This window comes from Mesoplodon bidens (assembly GCF_964165515.1).
Source record: "Mesoplodon bidens genome assembly, chromosome: 1".
Classification (NCBI taxonomy): domain Eukaryota; kingdom Metazoa; phylum Chordata; class Mammalia; order Artiodactyla; family Ziphiidae; genus Mesoplodon; species Mesoplodon bidens.
The window spans coordinates 28,142,994-28,166,735 of record NC_138176.1 but is presented as its reverse complement, the minus strand read 5'-3'; the positions used below and the strand labels follow the sequence as shown (position 1 = coordinate 28,166,735).

The 23,742-nt window shown below is 45.2% G+C and overlaps 1 protein-coding gene across 2 annotated transcripts in view; it reads right to left on the bottom strand.

The window, feature by feature from the left end:
• The window catches only part of FBXW4 (F-box and WD repeat domain containing 4), an 84,316-nt gene that overhangs the window by 44,461 nt on the left and 16,113 nt on the right, over window positions 1-23,742 (bottom strand). For both annotated transcript variants that reach the window (XM_081228710.1, XM_081228711.1), the window contains exons 2-5: window positions 22,930-23,025; window positions 19,476-19,661; window positions 18,907-19,039; window positions 12,455-12,549 (exon numbers count right to left, since the gene is read on the bottom strand). In XM_081228710.1, coding sequence (XP_081084836.1) covers window positions 12,455-12,549; window positions 18,907-19,039; window positions 19,476-19,661; window positions 22,930-23,025 — 510 coding nt within the window. The remainder of the gene's footprint in view (window positions 1-12,454; window positions 12,550-18,906; window positions 19,040-19,475; window positions 19,662-22,929; window positions 23,026-23,742) is intronic.

Here is a 23,742-nt window from a genome sequence, read left to right as displayed (position 1 = left end):
ATTATTCTCAGATTAAAGTCAAACTATGCTCTTCAAAGCCCTCCAAAACCAGGCCCCAAAGCTCCCCTCCAGCCACATTGCCCACTACTCCTTTACACAAACTTGTCTGCTCTGAACTCCCAAACTTACCTGCTCTGAACTTCCAAACTTACATTGAGCTTCCCTATCCCTTAGTATGTCTTTGCTCATACCACTCACCTGGCCTCAAGTTCCTGTCTGCAATTTAAATAGAACCATCTTTTAAGTCCCACTTCAAATTCCATGTCATCCAGGAAGCTCTCCTTATTTAACAAAAAGACTACTGCTTTCCTCTGATTTCCTATCCATAACCTTGACAGTTGATGGCACTCACACTGCATATATACAGTGTTGTCTGAGTACATGCATTATTTTCCCAACTGGAATATAAGCCCCTGGATGGTAAAAACTGTCTCTTGTGCTTCATATTCCCCATGCATCCTTGCACAAAGCAGTATTCTTTTTTTTTTTGCGGTATGCGGACCTCTCACTGTTGTGGCCTCTCCCGTTGCAGAACACAGGCTCCGGACGCGCAGGCTCAACGGCCATGGCTCACGGGCCCAGCCGCTCTGCGGCATGTGGGATCTTCCTGGACCGGGGCACGAACCCATGTCCCCTGCATCGGCAGGTGGACTCTCAACCACTGCGCCACCAGGTAAGCCCACAGCAGTATTCTTGATACATCTATAAGGCTGGCACTCAGAGATATGCATTACATAGAAAAATAGTTCTGAGTTTGCCTTGCCTTTTTAAAAAAATTTCAGTATTAACTTTTTTCCCACAAAAGGTCCCAAGTATGAAACCATGATTAATGCTGCAAAAGCAAATGTAAGGAAGGACCTTTTCAGGGTGATGGAAATATTCTAAACTGAATCATGGTGATGGTTGCACAACACTGTAAATTTGCTAAAAGTCATGGAATTGTACACTTAAAGTGGGTGAACTTTATAGTATGTAAATTATACTTCAATGAAACTGTTTAAAATAATAAATAAAATAATAAATAAATGTAGGTCTATGTATCCTTAATTTAAATAACTGTAAGGGAAAAAGGAAGGGTTCTCTCTACAGTTACCTGGTATTGAAATAGACATTTAAATGTAATTTATATTTTTTCTATTAATAAAAATAGGCTCATTATAAAAAAAACTTAAATACAAAAAAGGAAAAAGAAAGTAAATGTCAGCAGAAATCTACCACATAAGAAATAATTGAAAAGACAGTCAAATAACTATCATACTGCTTTGTGACCTTTTATTTTTTTTATTTTTATTTTTTGCGGTACACGGGCCTCTCCCTGTTGTGGCCTCTCCCGCTGCGGAGCACAGGCTCCGGACGTGCAGGCTCAGCGGCCATGGCTCATGGGCCCAACCGCTCCGCAGCATGTGGGATCTTCCCGGACCGGGGCACGAACCCGTGTCCCCTGCATCGGCAGGCGGACTCTCAACCACTGCGCCACCAGGAAAGCCCTGTGACCTTTTTTCATTCAACACTATGTTATGACATTTTTGGGGGTCAATAAGTATGTACATCTATATCATCCTTTTAATGGCTATATAGTATTCTATTGGGTGAATGTAAAATATTTAACTAGACTCCTACTAATGGATATTTATGTGTTCTTAATATAAGTCTTTATGTATACATCTTGCATACTTGTCTGATTATTGCCTTAGGATAAATTTCTAGAAGAGGAATTTATGTGTCAAAAGGTTTTTACATTTTTATTTTGATACTCACTGCCAAACTAATGTAATTTTAAAACTAACTTTTCCTCTCTTTATTCTTAGACTTACCATTACCAGCCTGCAAAGATGGATTTTCCTGGCCACAAACCTCTAACAAGTGAAGAATCCTTTGCATAATCTTTATTTTTTGTGTTAACTTTTTGTTTTTATTCTCAACCACAGCTTACTGTGGATGCTAGTGAGACTCAAATTGGCCAGGAAAGTAGAGTGCTTCAAACACATTAACCCGTGTGTCCCTCTCTCTCTGCCAGATGTTACGAACCTCACCTTCATGCCCAGCTGACCCTTCTCTTGGGTCACTTACCAGAGGACCCACTCCAATCACTCACTTGGTCTTTTCTCATTCAGGCCCAGGAAGAAAGAGGCCCAGCCTTGGCCAGGACAACTAATGCTACCACTGCAACAAAGCAGAAAATAACAGGAGAAAAAGAAGCATTCTGCAAGAGTAGAGCCCTCAGGAGAAAGAGACAGTGGGTCACATGCTCTGAGCTAGGCCCTCTCTGTAGCCCCTGAAGGCCGCGGTGCAGTGAGTTCTGGGTGAGAAGCATGTGCTAAGTGACGGTTGAGTGAATCTGGACAGCGTCCTATATGGAAACTGTGCTCCTGAGACTCCACAGAGTTTTGATCAGGCAGCACAGGACTGATCCAGGGCAAGACTCAAGCTAATCTCTCTCAAAATCCCCCAGTCAACAAAGAAAGGAGGAACGGACACTTATGGTGGCCTCAAGCAGAAAGGGGTCCATTTCACTTTACCTTGCACATCTCAGCTTTCCTTCCCTCTCTGTCCAGCCAGCACATGTCACATGTGCAACAAGCCACACACAAAGGAGGAGAAGTAACCCCCACCGTTGCACGGTGGCCTCTACGACTGGCGAATATTTATACTTGGAAAGCTCATCCTCCACACTGCCTTCTGGCCTCTCTTTGTGTCCTCCTGTCTAGCTCAGCTCCTAGAAAGAAGCCAGTATGAAGCTTCACACCTGACCACTTGCTATGCCAGCATAATGAAAGTGATGCCCATCCCCTGCCTATCCTCATCTCCACCACCACCGAAGCTTCCAGAAGCAACACAGACATAGTGTCTCCAGCCTGAAGCCAAAAGCCACACCTCTCTAGGTGGGGCAGACAAAGGCCGGAAAATCAAGAACAAGGCCTGGTGACCCCACATTCTGCTTCACCAAGCCTGCCCATGGTATTAAGAGGATCAGAGAAAGCAGAAAACAAAGGGCCTTGGCCTTAATGCCTTCTCAAAGCAGGCAAGCTCCTGCCTTCGGGAGGTGTGCTCTTTAGCCCCCAGGACCGCTGTGCACATTGTCTAAAGTGCACCAGCTTTAGACAGGGCTTCTGTTTCCAGCCTGCTGCGAAAACCAAAGTACTACACCATGACCACCATGGCCACTGTTCGAGAAGCTGGATTATGGCTTTGCTGTAGGAAGGTGCAGAGGAGGAGAGAGCAGTGCACGCTGAGCAGGGCTGGAGACCAGTGTGAACACAAGAGCATAGAAAAGGTGTGTGTGGTGGAGGAGGGAATCGCAACAAAATATGAGCTATAGGTTTTTGTTGTTGTTGTTGTTGTTGTTGTTTTGCGGTATGTGGGCCTCTCACTGTTGTGGCCTCTCCCGTTGCGGAGCACAGGCTCCGGACGCGCAGGCTCAGCGGCCATGGCTCACGGGCCCAGCTGCTCCGCGGCATGTGGGATCTTCCAGGACCGGGGCTCGAACCTGTGTCCCCTGCATTGGCAAGCGGACTCTCAACCACTACGCCACCAGGGAAGCCCAAGTATAGTTATTTTAATCTCCTAAAAGTTTCTCTCTCAATACTTGAAATCCTCTTTTGCAAATTAAGGCCCTGCTGAAGATTCTGGATGTTATCACATACCAACTGGCACCCCACCTGCCCCTCCTATACTTTTCTGTGCCCCATTCATGTTTTAAATTTGCATTGCAAACTATGAAAAAGTAAAGCTTCCGCAGAAAGCAATTTCCTGGGCCAGCAGCTCTTGGACTAATACTCCCTTTGCAGTTACCGGGGATTCTGCATGCGCGTACTCCCTTCCCTCCTCCCGCCAGCCCTCCCCCTCCCCCCACTCCTCCCTCCCTTGCCAGCACCTTCTGCCTGAGCCAAGCCTATCTGACAGGGCACTACAGACAGTGTCACAAACTACCCCCTATGAAAATGCCCTGGACAGAAAAAGGAGCAAGAACCAGCTGGGAAAGAGGGGAAGGATTTGGGGTAGTCAGCTTAACAGAGCACCCCAGAGGCACAGCGGTTTGTCTGTAGTACAAGGCTCATAACTTATACAAAACAGGAAATAAAACCCCTGCCCCCAAAAGTTCACAATCTGAAACTTCAAAAAAATTTCGCCACCAGGGAAGTCTCTCATAGAATCTTTACAGGCAGTTTTCCATACCAATGGTGTCAACATCTGTCACCGCTAGTGGTATACAGGGATGTCTACTGTCTTCCCTGATGGTGTGAGGAAAATGTTCCAGTTCTTGGATCCCAGGCTGCTAACCCCCCAAAAGAAACTACTACAATAATGAAACTCACGACACTCATGGATGCAGGGTAACTGTCATGGACAGGAGAATTCCTGTTCTTGGGTCTTAAGGCCATGACCAAGCTGAGCCACATGTGACTGTCCTGAACTCAGAGAGGGGAAGAAATACAGCTGACTCTGTGGACTGCCACCTGGAGGCCCCTGGGACCAGGACTCTGGTAGATGGAAAGGTGGTGGGGAGGAGAAGACACCATTTCAAAAAATTTCATTTGAAATGAAAACAAGGAACTTAAGTCTTGACTCCAAACTGATGTACTGAAATCTGCCCCAAATGGCCTGAGAGCCACCTAATGACAGGAGGATGGGGTGATCCTTCCACCTCTGACATGACCCCCCAGTATACAAAAAACACATTATGCTACTAATCCAGCCACACATTGCCTTTTTCACTCGGGCCCAGTACAAAGCCCTCTCCACTCCCCCACCCACCCCGTCTACTTACAAGAGTGAGCTCCATTGGCTCAAAAACCTAAAAGCACAGATATTTCATGAAGATCCCTCTTTTGACTGATCTGAGTGCTGCAGCTAACAGGTGGGGAAATCTTAAACATACAAGTGTTATCATGACAAGACCACTGGAACGGATCGGTGCCATAAGTCAGACAGGGCTAGAAGTTTCCGCCCCACCATCAGGTTCCTCTTTAGCCTTGACAGATCAAACTCAAGCCGAAGCAGGCTACAGAGATCAGTTCAGTCTCCGAGCCAAAGGTCTTCACAGTGAGGGACCAAAGCTGCCCGGGCTGGGCCTCTGCCGGCCCGTGTCCCAGATTAATCACCACCAGGAGGGGCTTGGACACCAGGCTGCAATCTGAGCCCAGCAGCACCTGCACAGGGGTCACCCCGGCACCTCCCTCACTCCCTCAGGCAAGACTCCAGGGCATGAGGGTGTCCACCTGTTGACTACGCTACTTGGAACAGGCAGGCCAGACGCTTAGCCATCTTCAATCCTGCAGATAAGTCACAGGTGGTTTGAGTTAGCGCAGAAGGTGGAAAGATATGGTGACTCAAGGAGTGAAGCCAGGGCTCCATGAGAAGGAAAATTCTCAGCCTCTGAACAGAAAGAAAGAGAGAAAGGCCTCAATGCCCCTCTCACCACTGTCTAGAGAGAAAATCTAGCTCAAGACCAGCAGTGAGTGAACTAAGCCCTCAGAGGTTATGAACTAATGAGATTCTCCCTCAGTGTCTGGGACACATTCTCGTCAGCTGCAGATCCACTGGATGCTGACAGGAAGGAGGGAGACCAGAGCAGGGATTTCTTTTCAAAACACCCCCAAATGCTGCCAATACACCTGTGTGAAGGAAACTTAGACATAAATTCACTCTGTGAGGGTGCAGGAGAGCTTCCTCTGAATGCCAAGGCCTTGGAGAACAGTTTCCTCAAATGATCTACATCAGTAAGCTATTTCGAACACCTGTACACATAGAGCTAGTGACTATGTATGGTGCATGTACACGTCTGTCCATGCTAGAATGCACTCTTTAGGACCAATGGACCCTATTATAAATTCTTCTCAGATGGCAATTTCTTTTATATTGTTGCTTCTCTAAGTCTACTAGAGTAGGAGAAAGTATTCTTGAGACAAAAAAAAAAAAAAAACAAAAGGAGGAAGATATGCATGAAGATCTGTATCTTCGAACGCTCTGTCCCAAGCACTAACTTGTGATATAAGGAGAAACCACTCGGATGGATGCACCCTTTTCCACCTGCCTCATGCCCCAGGGAAGGAAGGGTGGGAGGGGTCCGAGTCAGATTGAAGTGTGTGTCCCTTGAAAGAGCAGAGAAAAGCACAGGTCAGATAAGAGGAGAAAGAGCTCCTACACCGCGCCTTCATTTGAGGAGGAACACCCACATCCTGACTGTTACACCTTGTACCTCCAGAGCTCCATCTCCAGGAATTCCCTTTGAACTCCCGGCTGCAACCCAGAGTTAGGATAGAGCAGTGGCTACAATTACACACTTGCTTGTGGGGGGGGTGGGGGGATGCTGTATGTGACAGGCCATGAAAGGTCCCTGCCTATAAAACAGACTGGAAAACAAACCCTTAATTTAAATGTTAATGAAAGTGCTGTGGAGACATCAGAGGCTTCCCGGCTGCTCAGAGAATAGCTACACCAGCCACAGAATTTATGGCTCCCCTTCACCCTCCTGCCTCCCTCTCTGCCTCATCACCCACTGAAGTTTAAAGAGTGTAAAAAAAAAAAAAAAAAAAAAACCAACTAATTTTAACATTAACTCCATGCTTCCACCTTGGGATGTGATTGCTAAATTATCTGTTGGCAGAACACTGATCAAAGGTGGAAAAACACAGGCACATTGCACACACAACACAGAAAAGTCAGCTGCAGCTAAGGCAGGAAAATTACCTTCTCTCTTCCTAATGTGGGAAGGGTAGAAGAAATAGCGGTGCAGGTAGGGCCTGGAGCTGGGAGGTGCGGGCAGCAGGAAGAGGAGGAAGACCCTGATCTCCCATGTGTCGGCTCCCCATCTGAGAACTTAGCATTCCATATTTGCTAAGTTTGGTCTGTCTCTCCATCAGACTATGCTGTCTAGTTCACTGTTGTTTCCCCAAGGTCTAGCACACTGTAATGCTTAAGAAGTATCTGGAGAGAGAAAGAGAGATAGGGATGGGAGGAGAGATACAGAAACAGAGACAGAGTGGAGAAAGAAAGAATTTAAACAGAGACTGAGGGATGGAAATGTATCCCTGTAGCAAGGGCACGGTCTTGAGGCACGGACTCTATATCCACAGCATCCCGCCTTCCGCAGCAGCACTCTCTGCTTCTAGTTGTAGTGCTTTATTTCAGTTCTTCCCAACTAGCCAACCTTCCTGGCCAGGGAAGGAGTCGCTCCCACAGATGGGGTCTGGGCCAGCCAGAGCTGGTTGGGTTGCAGGTCTCAGGCCAGCAGCCCAGTACGTGAGCTTCCCCGTGCCCAACATGCCCTGGGTCGTGGCAGAAATCCAGGGTCTTGAGGAAGTGAAACCCACCCCTGTGGCATTTCGTCCTTGCTACTGATGGATATGTCGGCCGGAGAGGCTTGGCTTAGCACCAGCAATGAACTCTAGGGTGGCGGGCGCTGCCCTGAGATTCAGCAGAACCAGACTCTGATTCAGTTGTATCTCTACACTGATCTCTTTCCAATCTTAGGTCATCTTAGGCTGGACCAGTGGGCCAACCTAGCATCATTCAGAGCTTCCTTCTTTCTCCAGGCATCATGCAGCCCCTTCCAGCCATGCCAGCCTCTGGTCCTTCCATGCTGTCTTTGTGCCTCAGACTCTCTCATCTAGGGCCACCACATGCAGGAGACTCCCTCTAGTGTGGTCTTCAGCCTGGCAACAGGGGACACTGAGCCACTCCTTGCCTAGAGAAGGTGTCCTTTCCCTAGACAAGCCCGTGACCCTGGGAAGGGAGAAGAGACAGATCTTGATAGCTGTGGGCCAAACCATCAGGATGAGCAGCTACAATGTGAAGCACGACAAAGTCATCCATCAGAGTCTTTCTTCAGGTTATCAAGGTTAGGGATCCCCTTCAGGAACCAGCTCTTTATCACCAACTAGAAAAAGCAAAACTCAGAGGCACAACATTTACTTTTGATTTGTCTTCCCCTAAAAGCACTGAGTGAGTTAGGAAGCCCAGGGCCAAAGAGTTGCTGAACCACTGGGAAGCAAAAGAATCTAAACTAAAAGTTGGCTGCCTCCTTTTTCCCAATCTTTCAAACCTCTCTGTCAGAGAAAACTCCAGATGCAATTACCTTTCACTAAAGAAGGGCGTATTTCAAAAGGCTGGTCAATGTGTCTGCCACACACACAACACACAGTAAACCCTGTAGCCACTGGGAACAAACACCCACTCTCCCCAGAAATCCACCCCCTTACCAAACAGTACACAGTGATGGCCTTCCTTCCAGACTCTCCCTCACCTCTGGGAGAAATGAAGCAAGAAGGGGCAGCTCCTCCATCAAAACCCCCAGAGGCCACAGCTCACTTTACAAATACGAATCGGTACATTTCAGGCAGACTTGGACTAATCCCCCCCAAAACAAACAGGCCATCACAGTGAGCAAAATTACACTAAATTATATTGTATATTTAATAACACAGTTAAGTCAAGTTTCTACACCTATACCACTCATATGTTTCCCTAATGACAGAGAGAAGGGATTAAAACCCAAGGGTCCTGGGAAGCCTTCCTGACCACACTCACTCACATGATAGCAAGTGATGCTCGGAGATGGGGAAAGGATTCTTCTGAGCACCTCCTTTTTCTTGGAGGGCAATAAATATGGTTTCTGCAGAGGAAGGAGGCGCTGTGGGCTCCTCTCTCTTCCTCTCCAAGGAAAACAGGGCTCCAGACTCATTTCACCATCAAGGCACCCCCCAGCCAGCTTGGAAGGGCCCTGCAAACCAAAGATCTATGTGCACTGGCACTCCTGGGATGGTGTAAGCATTCACAGCTACACGACATAGCCCAGGCCTTGATTACATACTGCCTTCCTCCCCTCCCCCTCGCTATCTCAACTCTGGCCTCCAGAAAGAGAAAGTTCCCAGATCCCCACAGAGGCTTTCAAGGGCCACAGCTACTGTCCAAGATTCTGGTGGATGAAGGCATCGCAGTGACGTAAAGGCCTGCCTCGTGGGCCTCCCTCAGCACCACAGCATGTGGCAATAAGCTGGAGACCTGAGCCTCTTCTGCCCCATCCCACATGTGCCCTTCTCTGAGCCTCAATTTCTCCATATGCCAGGAGGGGAGTGACCCTCTCCCTTCCTCAACCAGAGACAGACTAGTTTCAGGCACTTAGTATCATCTGGCAACCACTACAGTTGTGCCCCCATCTTTCCCCCACCACTGAATAAGATCCTCAGGAGAGCTACCCCACAGCAAGTGTTCAGTCAATACACAGGGAGCACAGAGGAAAGGGAGTGAGAAAAAAAGAGATGGAAAATAGAAGGGATGAAATCAAGTCTTTAACAGTTCTTTATTTCCTTACTCTGAGTATTTACTAACTTTATTCAGCTAGAAATAATCTTTTAATGGCAATACAATGTACTGCATGTTTTAAAAATTCTGCTTTTCTGTGATACTTATGGAAAAGTGCTCAGAACTCTATGTGACCTCAGGAGATCATATCCTGAGACCAGTTAGGACCCACAATTACACCCAGACGTGTGCCCTTCCACCTCCAGCATCTCAATTCAGTTCCATCTCAACCAGTCCTTTCACTCATCAAACAGCTCCCAGTTGGGCCTCCTCTACAGGAGGAAGGCTGCATCTATAAGTCATAAATCCTAAAAGCAGAGTTATTAGTGTTGGGGCAAGAAGATGGGTTGGAGGGCACATAGGAGGTAGAGGGAAAGGTCCTTGCCTGCCACCTTCCCATGAAGCCTACTGGTTTTCCTTCCGTTTTTTGAGTACCTAAACATGCCTCTAAGCACATGACTGGTATTAAATATTATCCTCCAAGAGTGTTTACAAACCAAGAACTCAAGGTCAAGAAAGGAAGAAGAGGTGACATTTGGACACAGGACAGAATACCTGCTTTCTCCCAGTCATGAACACCTCAAGTTAAGCCTAGGGCTTGAGGTTTCATGTTTCATACTACAAGTTTCTAAGTACACACATATGAAAAGAAGGCAGATAAGTCCCAGCATCAAAGATAAATATGATGAATAGCTCTGACAAATTATTTTAAATAGAAGAAAGAGACTGAGATGTGCCAGGTCTCCCAACTGTCCAGGTTCCTTGGAGGACAGCTGCTGCCCACCCACTCTTGTGTTTTTCACAAGGGGTTCACGGCCACATCACATTAGCGACACTGACGACCACACTCAACAAGAAAGGTGGCAGGGAAGGGAACAGAGGCAGCCATGGAGGGCAGGAAAACCCCAGGGGAAAAGGAGAGGAAAGAGATTACTGCTGAGTCCCCACCTCAAGAAGACTGAAAAAGAGCAGTGTAACTCCATGAGGGACAGGAGAAGCCCCAGGGAAGGGTGGAGATGTGAGAGCGGCTAAAGCAGATAAACAAATGCTTTACCAGCTGGGAGAGATTCTGGCTGACACAAGATGCTAGCCCTTTTAGCTTTGTAGAGTATTTTCATATTCACTATTTCAGATCATCTTCACAATAACCTAGTAAGGACTATGAAAGAAATAGTATTCATATTTGACAGATGAGGAAGCCATGGCTCCGAGGACTTACCCGAGGCCACCCTGCTGGTTGGTGGCAAAGCAGAACTCTAGTTTCCCAGAACAGACCCTACAGGTAGGAGGCAGTGTCTTCCAAGATTGGGAAAATGGTTCAGTTTACTGAAAGGTCCAAATTCATTGACACAGTGAGAAGAAATGGATCTAATGATAAGATGAAAAGTTTCCTATCCCAATATATTTTGGGGGTAAGAGAAAAAGAAGCAGAGAGAACACCAACATATACTCTGGTCATTTAGTGTAATGACAGAATCCCAAATACAAACTACTTTTTTAAAACAGTCCAAGACACCATTCGTGGACTTGGGGAAAAGGTCATCTCAAATAACTGTGGGTCATGGAGCTAAACAGCCAGCCAACAGTGAGTGAAAGAATCATCCCAGGGACAAGAAGGTACACCAAGAAGACATTTAAGGAGAATGTTAAGAAAACATGAGACCTAGGTTTTCACCAAAGATGGGGCATATCAAGGACTTAGCAGAGGGTCTGGCATAGAACATATGACTAATAAATGTTAGCTGCTGGTAACAGTAGTAGTTATAGAGCAGTGCTAGTAATATTAGGAAGCTAGGTCCTTCCTCAAAGCCAGCTTCCAAGTTGTGGCCAAAAAAGCCCCAGAGTCAGTTTATTGTGATCTAAACTGCTTCTCAGTGATGAAGGCAGACACTGTCCTCAACCTTTTATTGACATCATCTTCAACAGCTGCCACGCTCTATTCTGTTAACAGGTAGCCTAACGCATTCCAGAGGAGGTGGCTGGAGTAAAGGAATATGAAGATGGGGATGCTGGGAGAGCCTGTATGTGTCTTTAGCCTAATTCCATGTGCAGGAAGCACACGGACCGTCTCCAGCCTTAAGAGCATCCCTCCACCACCGACCTCACCCCAGGCCACCCCAGTCTCCTGAAGCCAGTGGGAGTCCTCAGGTAACCACCAAGATGAAGTCACCGGCCTACCTGTCACCTCCCACCCTTACACATATCCAGCACACAGACACCCAAGCTTGGCTAACTGGCTTTAAAGGGGGCAGCATTAGGAAGAAACTGAGGAGGGGCCAGAGCTCAATGGCTCCATTTTCCACCCTCTGCTCCCACACACTTAGGCCTCTCTACTCCCTGCTGGTCTTTCCTTCCCTTTTTCCTAGGATTGCTAGAATGATTTGTTCTGAACAGCGACAGGTTTATAGGTTAGCCGACACCTCCGCTCTGTGGAATTTTAATTAACTTCTCCCATCGTCAATATGCTAAGGAATGGGGTCTCCATTCTCTGAGGTCAGCAATGTGTTTCAGGTCCTGCTATATCAGCCGTCAAATTGAAGAATTAATGACGTGGCTAATCGGCTCTAATTCTTTAGGAAGAAAAAAATTTGAAAGAGAGTTGTGGAAGGGGCAGGAGGAGGGGTGCAGGCTCCTTGGGGTGAGAAGAAAAAGGCTGAAGGGGGCTGAGCCAAGAGGGGGGATCAACTCTCTCATAAAACAAGTGACTGACTTAAACCCAATGTTGGAGGGTAGCAGCCCTACAGCTTTCCCATTGATCATTTGGTGGGGAGTGAGGGGTGAAGGAAGTGGGAGAAGACACTAAACACTCTGACAGAGCAGGTGCAGAGAGGGTGTCTATGTACTCTGCTGGTGGGGAGAGAGGCCCTGCCTCGGTTCAAGAGAGCCTAGAAAGCAGAATTCAGGATGCAAAGCTCATTCAGTCACAGGCAAAACTAGAGAAACACCAGTCAGACCAAAGGGTAGGGTAAAGCCATCATCAAAATTGGCACTTCTGCTATAATTGTCAACGAACCTACTCCACATACATGACTTTGCACGAGGGCCCAACTGGACATGGGCCCCAAGCCTCTCCTGATGACGCCCACCTGACCTCATAAAATAAAAGCATTATTACATGGGATAAAACCATACACCAAAACATCTCCCTTACCTGTGCAATGGGCTGATAGCAATGGACCAGACTCGGTCTTCAGTCTGGATGGTGTGTAAGCACTGCCCCAGCCGGCCTGAGGCCAAAGGCCATACCTGGAAACAGGAGAGGAGATGCTCTCGTTGGCGTTGCCTGGGATCGGGATGAGGGTTGGAAAATGCACCAGGTGGAGTCACTGTTCGTAGGGTGGGTGGGGAAATGGAGAATCCTTTCTATCCTGTACACACAGAGCTCTGGGTAGCAGCAGAGGGACCTCTCCAGCTTCTGCCTTGCCTACTGCCCAAACAGACGCTGGCTCCCAGTCCTAACCACCCTTTCACATCCACCTGAGAGCCCTTACACAGCAGCCAATTGTATACCAGTGAATCAGAAGTTCCACGTTCCTCAGCTGAGACCTGACTGAGAAGCGTGAGCAGGTGAGGCTTGCCTCTCTCAGTAACCTCCCCGTGTTTGTGGATTTTCCTTTTCCTATCTCTCACCAAGATTTTACTTTGGGGAGGTAGGGAGAGGGAGGAAGATCAAGGCCCAGTATGAGAGGACAGAGATAGAATTAGATTAGAATTAGAGAGAGAGGAGTAAAAAGAAAGATCCAAGGGAAGGAAAAATGGAAGAAGAGGACTTCAAAGTGGGAAGGTGGTGTGTTGTTGTTTGTTTGTTGATAATGCCCAGAATCCAGTGCTATTCATGTCAGCAGGGAATTTAGCACCTAGTGTCACCAAAAGTAGCAGAAAAGCTTAACTCTTTTAAGCTTCCATATCTCCTACTGGTTAAAAATATTGCTTGGAGCACATTATCTGGTCCCTATCAGTCAGGAATGTACATTAGCAGCCACTCTGGGCTTAACTCTAATCAACACTCACAGAGCCCTCTCAGCGGTCAGTGCATTTAGAAATCTCCCATTAAGCACAAGGCCCCCTCACCTCACCCTACCCCAGATGACACACACAGGGGACTAAGCCTCTAACCAAACAGAGAGGAAACCTCAAATGTACAGGGCTGTCCCCAGACAGCAGCCAAGGAGGGATCCTGAGGAGGCCAGATGGATCAGTGACCTCTCAAGGTCCCTGCAGTGCTATAAGGGGAACACAAAAATGTCAGGCAGGACCTTAGATGGAAGAACTTTCAGGAAACATTCCTTGAGTTTAAGGGGTAGGTGATGGAGTGGGGGTGGTCCTGACTTCTTAGGATCACATGATATCTCTTCTCTGTAAAAGGAGAAAGTGTTTCTTAGATTTTGTGTGTCTATGATAGGGGGAGAAGGGTGTGAGTTACTTTTCCCAACACTGGGAAAAGAAAATAAATTTAACAAGAAGATCCCGAATAAGGAAGGGCAGAAAACAAAGGTAAACACCACAACTTTCCTGGAATGCCAGGATTCTGGCTCATTCTTCTGGATTAGGTCACTTTGGTAGTAACTAGATGCATCTAATGTCCTCTTTCAGACAGCCTTGGCTTGGAAGAGAAGTTTGTCTTTTCCCTGATGCAAACTACCTAGGAGGCAGGTTCTTGTTTGGTGTGGGTGACTAGAGACTCCGATTACAAAGTCTCTGGGGGCAGCCCTAGGCCTGAATTCACTAGTGTCCTCCACTGAACGGGCTGGTGGATCCCTAGACTGTGAAAACCACAGAACAAGGTTCCTGGTCTCCGGGGGTGGCTCTGGAAGCATGCTGCCAATTTCCCAAGCACGATCTGGGGAAAGTGGTCCTCTTGACCTGCACCAGTAGCACACCATCCGCCAAAACATGAGTATGCTGATCACATCTTAACCTTCAGTGATCAAATTCAAAACAGACCCAACCCTAGAGAAGATATAACTCAGGGGAGTGGGCATTTATACAGTCCTTTTAAAAAGCAGTTGGCAGGCTTCCCTGGTGGCGCAGTGGTTGAGAGTCTCCCTGCCGTTGCAGGGGACACGGGTTTGTGCCCCGGTCCGGGAGGATCCCACATGCTGCGGAGCGGCTGGGCCCGTGAGCCATGGCAGCTGGGCCCGAGCATCCAGAGCCTGTGCTCCGCAACGGGAGAGGCCACAGCAGTGAGAGGTCCACATACCACACACACACACACAAAAAAGCAGTTGGCAATATGTATCAAGATCCTTAAAATAACCAAAGCCTTCGACTCAGTAATTCTATTGCTGAGACTCTATCATAAGAAAATAATCCTAAAACGAAGAAAAACCTAAATGATAAAAATATTCCCTGCAGCCTTCAATAGCAGAAAAAGCATACATGGGCTTTAGAATTAGACAAATCTGGGTTTGAACCCTAGTTGCTACTTATTTATCTCTGATGTTAGGGATATTTTATAACTTGTTAGCCTCAGTTTCCTCATGTATAAAATGGGAAATAATGCCTATCTTTTAGGGTTGCAGTGTGGAAAAATGAAGATAAGTGTAAAGCACCCGGCATAGAAGCACAGTATTTGGCAGACGTTAGGCATCAATAATGGTGGTCCTTATTACTATAGGAAAAAAATAGATACAAACATCCACCAATAGGAAAAATAGTAACTAAATTATGGTAAGTCCATTGTGAAGCCATTAAAGATGACACAAGTAATTTGCAATAATGGAAAACCTTATAAAATAAAGTAGACACAGCAGGGTATATTGGGTATATAAGATATATTATGAATGCAAATCAAAACTACAATGAGATATCACCTCACACAGGTCAGAATGACCATCATCAAAAAAAATCTACAAACAATAAATGCTGGAAAGGGTGTGGAGAAAAGGGAACCCTCTTACACTGTTGGTGGGAACGTAAATTGGTACAGCCACTATGCAGAACAGTATGGAGGTTCCTTAGAAAACTAAAAATGGAACTACCATATTATCCAGCAATCCCACTCCTGGGGCATATATCCAGAGAAAACCATAATTGTAAAAGATACATGTACCCCAATGTTCATTGTAGCACTATTTACAATAGCCAGGATATGGAAGCAACCTAAATATCCATTCACGGAGGAATTGATAAAGATGTGGTATATATATAAATGGAATACTCAGCCATAAAAAAGAACAAAATAATACCCTTTGCAGCAACATGGATGGGCCTAGAGATTGTCATACTGAGTGAAGTAAGTCAGACAGAGAAAGACAAATATCATATGATATTTCTTGTATGTGGAATCTAAAAAAATGGTACAAATGAACCTCTTTACAAAACAGAAATAGAGTCACAGATATAGAAAACAAACTTATGGTTACCAAGGGGGAAGGCGGGAGAGGGATAAATTAAGAGATTAAGATTGACATATACACACTACTATATATAAAATAAATAACTAATAAGAACCTACTGTAGAGCACAGGGAACTCTACTCAATACTCTGTAATGACCTGTATGGGAATAGAATCTAAGAGTGGATATATGTATATGTATAATTGGTTCACTTTGCTGTACAGTAGAAACTAACACAATATTGTAAATCAACTATATTCCAATAAAAATTCATTTAAAAAATAGATATACTATGACCATAATTATGTGGGGAAAAATTACCCTAAAGGATAAAATGAGGAAATGAATAAATGTAAAGTGCTTATTAGCACAGTGCCTGGTTACATTCTATGTTATTATAAAACAAAAAAAGCAAACCTATGCACTGAAAAACACCTAAAAGAAAAAAAAAAAAAGTTCAAATGTTCCCTCCTTCATAAAATCTCCCCTTCCAAGTCAAATGTGATCTCTCCACCCTCCAAACTTTCTGACCCTTTCCCTAGAGCCTTACAGCTTCATAGTCCTGGCCACTTCCAACCAGCTTCATAGCTTCATAGCTAGTGCATGCAGTCTCAACTCCCCTTAAGGAAAGGCTGTATCTTCTTCCCCTTTGAAGTCTCGCATACAGTAAGCACTTATCAGAATGAAAGAAAGAATAAAGAAAACGGAAAAAAATGAAGGAATGATCCGACCTGGCCCTGGCCCAGCAAGAATGTAAGCTACCATCCTATCACATCTCAGGATGGGGCCAGCCTCACCAAAGCCCAGAGGGGCAATCCAAGCTAAGTCACAGTAAATCTGAAACTAGGATTGGGGGCAGGGGAAGGAAGCTCTCTGGGCAGTCCCTAGCTCAGAAGTTTTGCCAAGAAAATGTTTTGTTTCCCTTCACCCCAATAAATCTCTTTCCTAAAACATAGTCCATTTTGGGGAACTCCCAAAAAACAGGCTATAGATGTTTACAGACAAACATGACTAAGTTCTTATGTAGGTTCAGGTATTAGAAACCTGTACAAGCAGCTGGAGAATTACAGATGCCACCAAAAAGAAATGGAAAGTCAGTTATAAAAGACTAAATGTGGGTAATGTGAAGATGGTCCAGGAAGATGAAGACAGCTAAATGCAAAGACAACAATAGAAGAAGGGAACAGAAGCAGCATCCAGAAAGCCAGAAAAGATGAACTGGCCTGGAGGTCACTGGGAAACCACAGAACAGCTGACTAGCTTCCTGGAGTTGAAGAACCAGGGGGGAGAATTCTGTCACTGACTAAAAAGAAATCCTCAAAAGGAATAGGATCTACTGCAGTGACAATTCTAGAATTAGAAAGTACCGATTTTAATGCTTAAAAACTCTAAACCAGTAAATAATTGTACTTAAAACATGAAACTAACCCAATATCCTAAATAAAATCGCTGTCAATCTTCAACGGTAAGCAGTCTATAGCCCTGAATTGCTACCTGTGGTCATAAAGCTTAGCTGTACACTGATCTGGGTGTCAGACCACAGAGATATGGATAAAAGAGATGTCACTGAAGGCTTCACGGGGAAGCTTGAAGCCGTGACAAGAAAATGCTAGAATGAGATGAGAATATCTAGGTCCCACATGCACAGAAGGTTTCTGTGCAAACTGACTTCTGAGCAGTGTAGCAAGTTAAGGTTGGTCTCTTTACAAGGAATGGTACAAAGACAGTGACCAATCAGAAACCTGAAGTAAGTATGGGGTGGGGGATTCGGAAGCAAGAGATAGGAAATTCAGTTTCCATGTTGGTTCAAAAGATTTTCTGGGGTGAGATGAATTGGGAGATTGGGATTGACATATATACACTACTATGTATAAAATAGATAACTAATGAGAACCTACTGTACAGCACAGGGAACTCTACTCAATGCTCTGTGGTGACCTAAATGGGTAGGAAATCTAAAAAAGAGGAGATATGTGTATACGTATAGCTGATTCACTTTGCTGTACAGCAGAAACTTAATGCAATATTGTAAAGCAACTATTCTCCAATAAAAATTAATTAAAAAGAAGAAACCTTGATTTTAGACTTCTGGCCTCCAGAACTGGGAGGTAATAAATTTCTGTTGTTTTAAATTAAAAAAAAAAAAAGAAGGCTTTCTGAATTTTTCTCAGGCTCCCTGTGCTGATGTACACATCTCTCTGACAAAATACAAAGTGTAAGGAAAAAATTAGCAAAGGGAGGAGAAACTTCCATAAATAAAAAGGAACATATTTAGTCCTTCTTTTTACATAAATTAGCAACATTTTCACATGAAGATGTAATCACTAGAGGGAACATGGAGCCAGAAAAGTTAGTAAAGATTGCAACTTCTCTCTCCCGAGTCCCCTCCCTATGTGTCCTAGAGTCCCATTTGCTGACATGGTCAAGCATTTTGCTCCTATTAGCACTGTGGAGTCTCCAGATGCTGGGAAACACACAAGCAAGAACCCATCGAGCTTCCTGCACCATCAACTGAATTATCAGCAAAGTTCCCACAGCAGTCTCAAAGGATCAGGCATGTGTGGGCCCTGGCAAGGGCTACTGGACACAGGGATGGAGAAAGTTCTTCTCTGCCTCATGGGTGAAAGCCTATTTGACCCAGACGTGGAGGAGTTGAGTCCATAAAGCAGGGGTTACACTACTTTATCAGTCTCATTCTGTTGGGCCTTGGCAGATGTCTGACTTTAGACCAGGCAACTTGGCAATGACACAACGAACAATGCCCTCCTCTAGTCGTCTTTCCACTGCTTACTGACCACATCACTCTCCAGAGAAGCAGTAAAAACACATTTTAATTATCAGCCCGATTGCTTATAAACAAGGTGGTAAAAAATTAACCTTCTCAAACAGAGAGTGAGCAAAAGGAGGGAGATTTTAAAATAAAATATTGGGGTTAGAACTCAACCCACAAACTTGAGGAAACTCAGCTCAGGGAGGAAAACCTGGCCAGGCCCTCTGTTTTTGAGTTCACGCCACATTTCAAGTGAGTGGCAAGCTTCCCAGCCACTGTCCACTCCTTTCCCAGGCCAGCTGGCAGGGACATAGCCTGGCATGGCAAGCTGCATGCCAGAGGCACATAAGTGAGTTCTTTATTGTGTCGTTTCCCCCCCGCCCCAACTCAGTGCCCTCAGCCAATCCTGAGACTCAGGGTCTTATCCACCCTCTCCCACCCCACTCCCTATAGACAGTAGGAAATAACAGTATGTAAGGGGGAGACCACCTCACCTTGGCCGTCCTGTCTCTGGAGCCACTCACAATGATGCCCCCTTTGCAATCCACACAGTTCACCTCCTGTTCATGGGCTGAGTACTTGACAGTGAAGGTGCTATGAATCTTATGAACGCCAATCTTCCCATCTCTACAAGAGAAATAAGAAGCCAACCCCCGAGAGCCAGTTATTCTCTCTGTAGGAAAAGAACAAGTCTACAGAAACAGCCGGAGTCTCCAACGACTTCCAAATTTGCTAAGCTTTAGACAATTCAGCCCAATAAGGTGCTGAGTTTCTAGATACCTCTACTTCTTCAGTATACTTGGGGCTGAACAGAGCTGAGAGACAAAACAAATTTCCCACTTGAGAGTATCAAAACCAGTTTCACTTTTCATTAAAGGCTCTTCCTGTTTTCCTTCTCCAGCTAACCCTATGAAGTACCTGCTTTAAATGGAAAAAAACACTACCCCTTCTTCTAGTCTCCCTACTCATCCCTTTGGAGTTGAGACAGAAAAGTCAGAGGCAGGCAGAAGGTCTCTGAAGAATACTGAGGAGGAGGAAGGAAGGAGAAGCCTGCAGCACTTACCCTCCTGCACTGATAATATGCGAGTTGGCCAGCACGAAGTGGCAAACGTCCTCATCATGCCCAGCAAAGACTCCCAGGGGCCTCCGGTTCAAGCTGGCACCATCTGGGCGGAACTGATAGGCCAGGATGAAATTAGCCTGGGATATGTACAGAGAATCACCCTCTAGCTGCATCCAGGGCATCTGACTGCAGAGATGGAAAACAAAATTTAAGGATCATCAAGATATAGCATGAAGGGACTTCCCTGGTGGCGCAGTGGTTAAGAATCCGCCTGCCAATGCAGGGGACACGGGTTCGAGCCCTGGTCTGGGAAGATCCCACGTGCCGCGGAGCCGCTAAGCCTGTGCGCCACAACTACTGAGCCTGCACTCTAGAGCCCACAAGCCACAACTACTGAGCCCACGTGCCACTACTACTGAAGCCCACGCACCTAGAGCCCGTGCTCTGCAACAAGAGAAGCCACTGCAATGAGAAGCCCACGCACCACAATGAAGAGTAGCCCCCGCTCACCGCAACTAGAGAAAGCCCGTGCGCAGCAAAGAAGCCAAAAATTAATTAATTAATTAATTAATTAATTTAAAAAAAAGAAGAAACCTCCTCAAAAAAACAAAAAGATATAGCATGAAAATTCAACTTCAATCTTTGGAGAGGCTGACTAATCCCCAACTTAGCAATAACCTGCAAGGTTAAGTCTATACCTCACTCCCCTCCTTCAAAACTACCTACCCTTAGGCTACCTTTAGAAAACTAGAGTGATTGAGCTTTGTGGTGACCTAATCTTCTTTGGATTTTCTAAAAGAAAGTCAGAATAAAAGACCAATTAAATATCACTTTTAAATGGAGAATGCTTGGGAGTTCCCTGGTGGTCCAGTGGTTAGGACTCAGCGTTTTCACTGCCATGGCCCTGGGTTCAATCCCTGGTCAGGGAACTATCCTGCAAGTTGCCCATGGTGGGGCTTAAATAAATAAACAAATAAATAAATAGAGAATGCTTAAGACTTGAATTACTGGCTACCTATACTTCTTGTGGGTAGGCAGAGCAACGGAAATGCAATGATTGAGGGGTGGGGAAGGGCAAAAAGAAACCTTCCACCCAGATGAAGTAACTTTTTCATTCTGTGTCCTCACTGATCTGAAGTTTAAGTGATAAGTTTCAAGGTTCCAGGACCTCCGCACACACCTCTTTCCCAATAGATCAGTTAGGGTGTGATAGAGAAAGGAAAAGAGTGAGCCCAGGGAAGCCCCATTCCCTTGTCCTATTAGAGCAAAAGGGCCTTTTTTTTTTTTGGCTGTGTTGGGTCTTTGTTGCTGTGCACAGGCTTTCTCCAGTTGCGGTGAGCAGGGGCTACTCCTCGTTGCAGTGCACGGGCTTCTCACTGCCGTGGCTTCTCTTGTTGCAGAGCACGGGCTCTAGGCACGCAGGCTTCAGTAGTTGTGGCACATGGGCTCAGTAGCTGTGGCTTGCGGGCTCTAGAGCTCAGGCTCAGTAGTTGTGGCGCAGCATGTGGGATCTTCCTGGGTCAGGGCTCAAACCCGTGTCCCCTGAATTGGCAGGCAGATTCTTAACCACTGCACCACCAGCAAAGCCCAAAAGGGCCATTTTTAAGTGAAAGGAATAAAGCCATTTAGGAAAGGATGCTAAGGTACTGATTAGATTCCTAGATCCTCACAGAGGATACCTACATTTCTGTATTAGAGGGTAAGTGTGGCAATGGAAAAACATAGCTCCAGAGCAGTCTACTACAGTTCAGAGACTACAGAGAAATAGTTGGCTCTCACAGGCAGCTGATAAAAGAAATATACAAATAGTTAAAGATTCCCTCTACAAACTGGCAGGAGGAAGAAAGGTTAGAAACCACAGGCCAGTCCCATGGCACAGAGTGAGCCTTAAGAAGAAAGAAGACTCTGCCAGACACCATGCTCTCTGGTAGGGACTAAGCCCCTTGCACAAGGTACATCCCAGCAGCCTGTCCTACACCACATAGGGGTCCTAGAGCTACCAGGTCGCAAGCAAAGCATAGGGACAGATGATTCATCCCCATTTATAGAGACACCATCTCCCACTGCCAAGCCTGTCTGAGCAAACTGGGCTGTGTTTCTTCCCCAGACTCCTTAATACAAGTGTCATGGGAATGTGGAAAAGTTCTGCAAAGATGGACCATTAAATGCAGCTTGGACTTTGTAGTAACTAGTTTCTGCACATGAGGATTTTACAAGTGTGTGCAAATATTATATGGAACATGTGTAGAGTGTGTACAGATGCCTGCACTCTCATTCATTATGCACATTCCTCTTCAACAACCCCTTGCACGAGTTTGTGGCACACTCAAGTGGGCAGCAAACAGAGGGGTTTGGAATTCGTGTGTTTAGAGCCATCTGGTAAACAGCCATTGGCCCAGGACAAGAAACCAGGTTCATGCCAGGTGAACAGTGGAGAATCACGGGGCAGCCTGGTAACCATTTTGTGTATTTATTTACCAAATTGCTTGAAACCAGCCCAAATAGACGTCAGGAAAAAAACCTTGTTAGAGAAATAAATTCTTCTTTCTGGTAATAAAAGGCAAAAGTGAGAAGCAGAGGGTAAAGCCTTTTGTCATACAAATCCATCTTACTACCCTGTAGTTGCTTTACCATCATCACCACCACATAATTTGCAGTAACCCGTGTCAGTGAAAGCAGCAGAAATTGTATACAAGCAAGAGAAAAGGTCATCAGATGAAGAAGCCTGCCTGAACCTATCAGCACAGGTCCAGGTCCGCTGGAATGTGGAATCATGATGTTCCCTATCCATTCCAACCAATCAACAAAGAGCACTTTTTTGGTAGGGAGTCAAATAATAACTATGAAACAATTCAGCATCAATGAAGCATAAAATTTGTGGCATTAGCAGTGCCAAAGCCATTATCTAAATTTCCTGCCATTTTTTTCCAAGCTCTACCTTCTGTAACATACATATCCAAACCTTCAGATCCTATTTTGCTTTTTAATAAAAGTAGGGGAGAGGGCTACAGGAAGCCAAGAGTGAAGGTGTAACTCTCTAGAGTAGAAAATTAAAAAAAAAAAATTGTAAAACAAGATGAGTTGAAATATTGGCTTCATTTATTTCTTTTGATGAGGTGCATTAACAGAGGTTACCTCTGAGTGGTAGGATTATAGGTAAGTTTTATTTTCTTCTTTAAGCTCTCCTATGTTTTCAAATTTCTACAATAAACATTTATTATTTTTATAATCATAAAAATATGGGATCTGTTAAAATAAATTACATTTTTTATAATCTTTTTTTAAATGTGAAAAATAGTTGTCCCTCCGATGCCCCTTTTGTGGTATGTAAAGGATCACCAGTGCCCCATCACCCAAGACAGGCACATTTATACTCCAGCTAGGACTAGATTTTTCATTTCCCAGCATTCTTTAATGTCCCAGGTAGCTTTGAAAGAGTCAAGAGGCTACTTACCTGCATTTCCACTTCAGCAGAATCCCCTCTCGGCAGCGCCCCAACCTCCAGTTCTGAGATATCTTCACCCGTTCCTTCACTGGTACACTGGCCATCCTGTGTCCAGACAGAGCAGATAATCCAATCACTACAACTCATTGCCAACCAGAGAAAATTCCCTGGACTTTTTTACAAGTCAGGACTCAGAACATCCAGAAAATATGTGAATATAAGTGAACGGGTTAGGAGACAAGTAAGAAATAACTCTTCTCCCTCCACACTAGGATAATCAAGAAAGCCAAGGAGAACAGCCTGTCCTTTAGAGTGTCCATAGTGATGCCAAAACTATCTAACAGAGAAGGGATGACAGAGAGTACTGGGACCACTGGTTAACCATGTGGAAAAAAATCCCTACCTCACACCATACAGAAAAACTAATTCAAAATAGATCACAGATTTAAACATAAAACCTAAAACTATAAAGCTGTTAGAAGAAAAAATATTAAAATCTCTCTGTGGCTCAGGAAGTAGACAACAGTTTCTTAAGACACAGAAAGCAATAACATAAAAGAAAAATCCAATAAATTCAATTTTATCAAAATTGAAATTTTCTGCTCATCAAAATGAATACACAAGCCCAAAAATATGAAATCCTCCCTGTACGTGTGTGTGTGTGTGTGTGTGTGTGTGTGTGTGTGTTTTTGAATAAGGAACTCTCTTACATTCTTGTGAGAGATGAAAATGGTACAGCCATTTTGGGAAAAGGTCTGGCAGTTTATTATAAATCCAAACATATACCTATTCTATGACCTAGCAATTACCCAAGAGAAATGA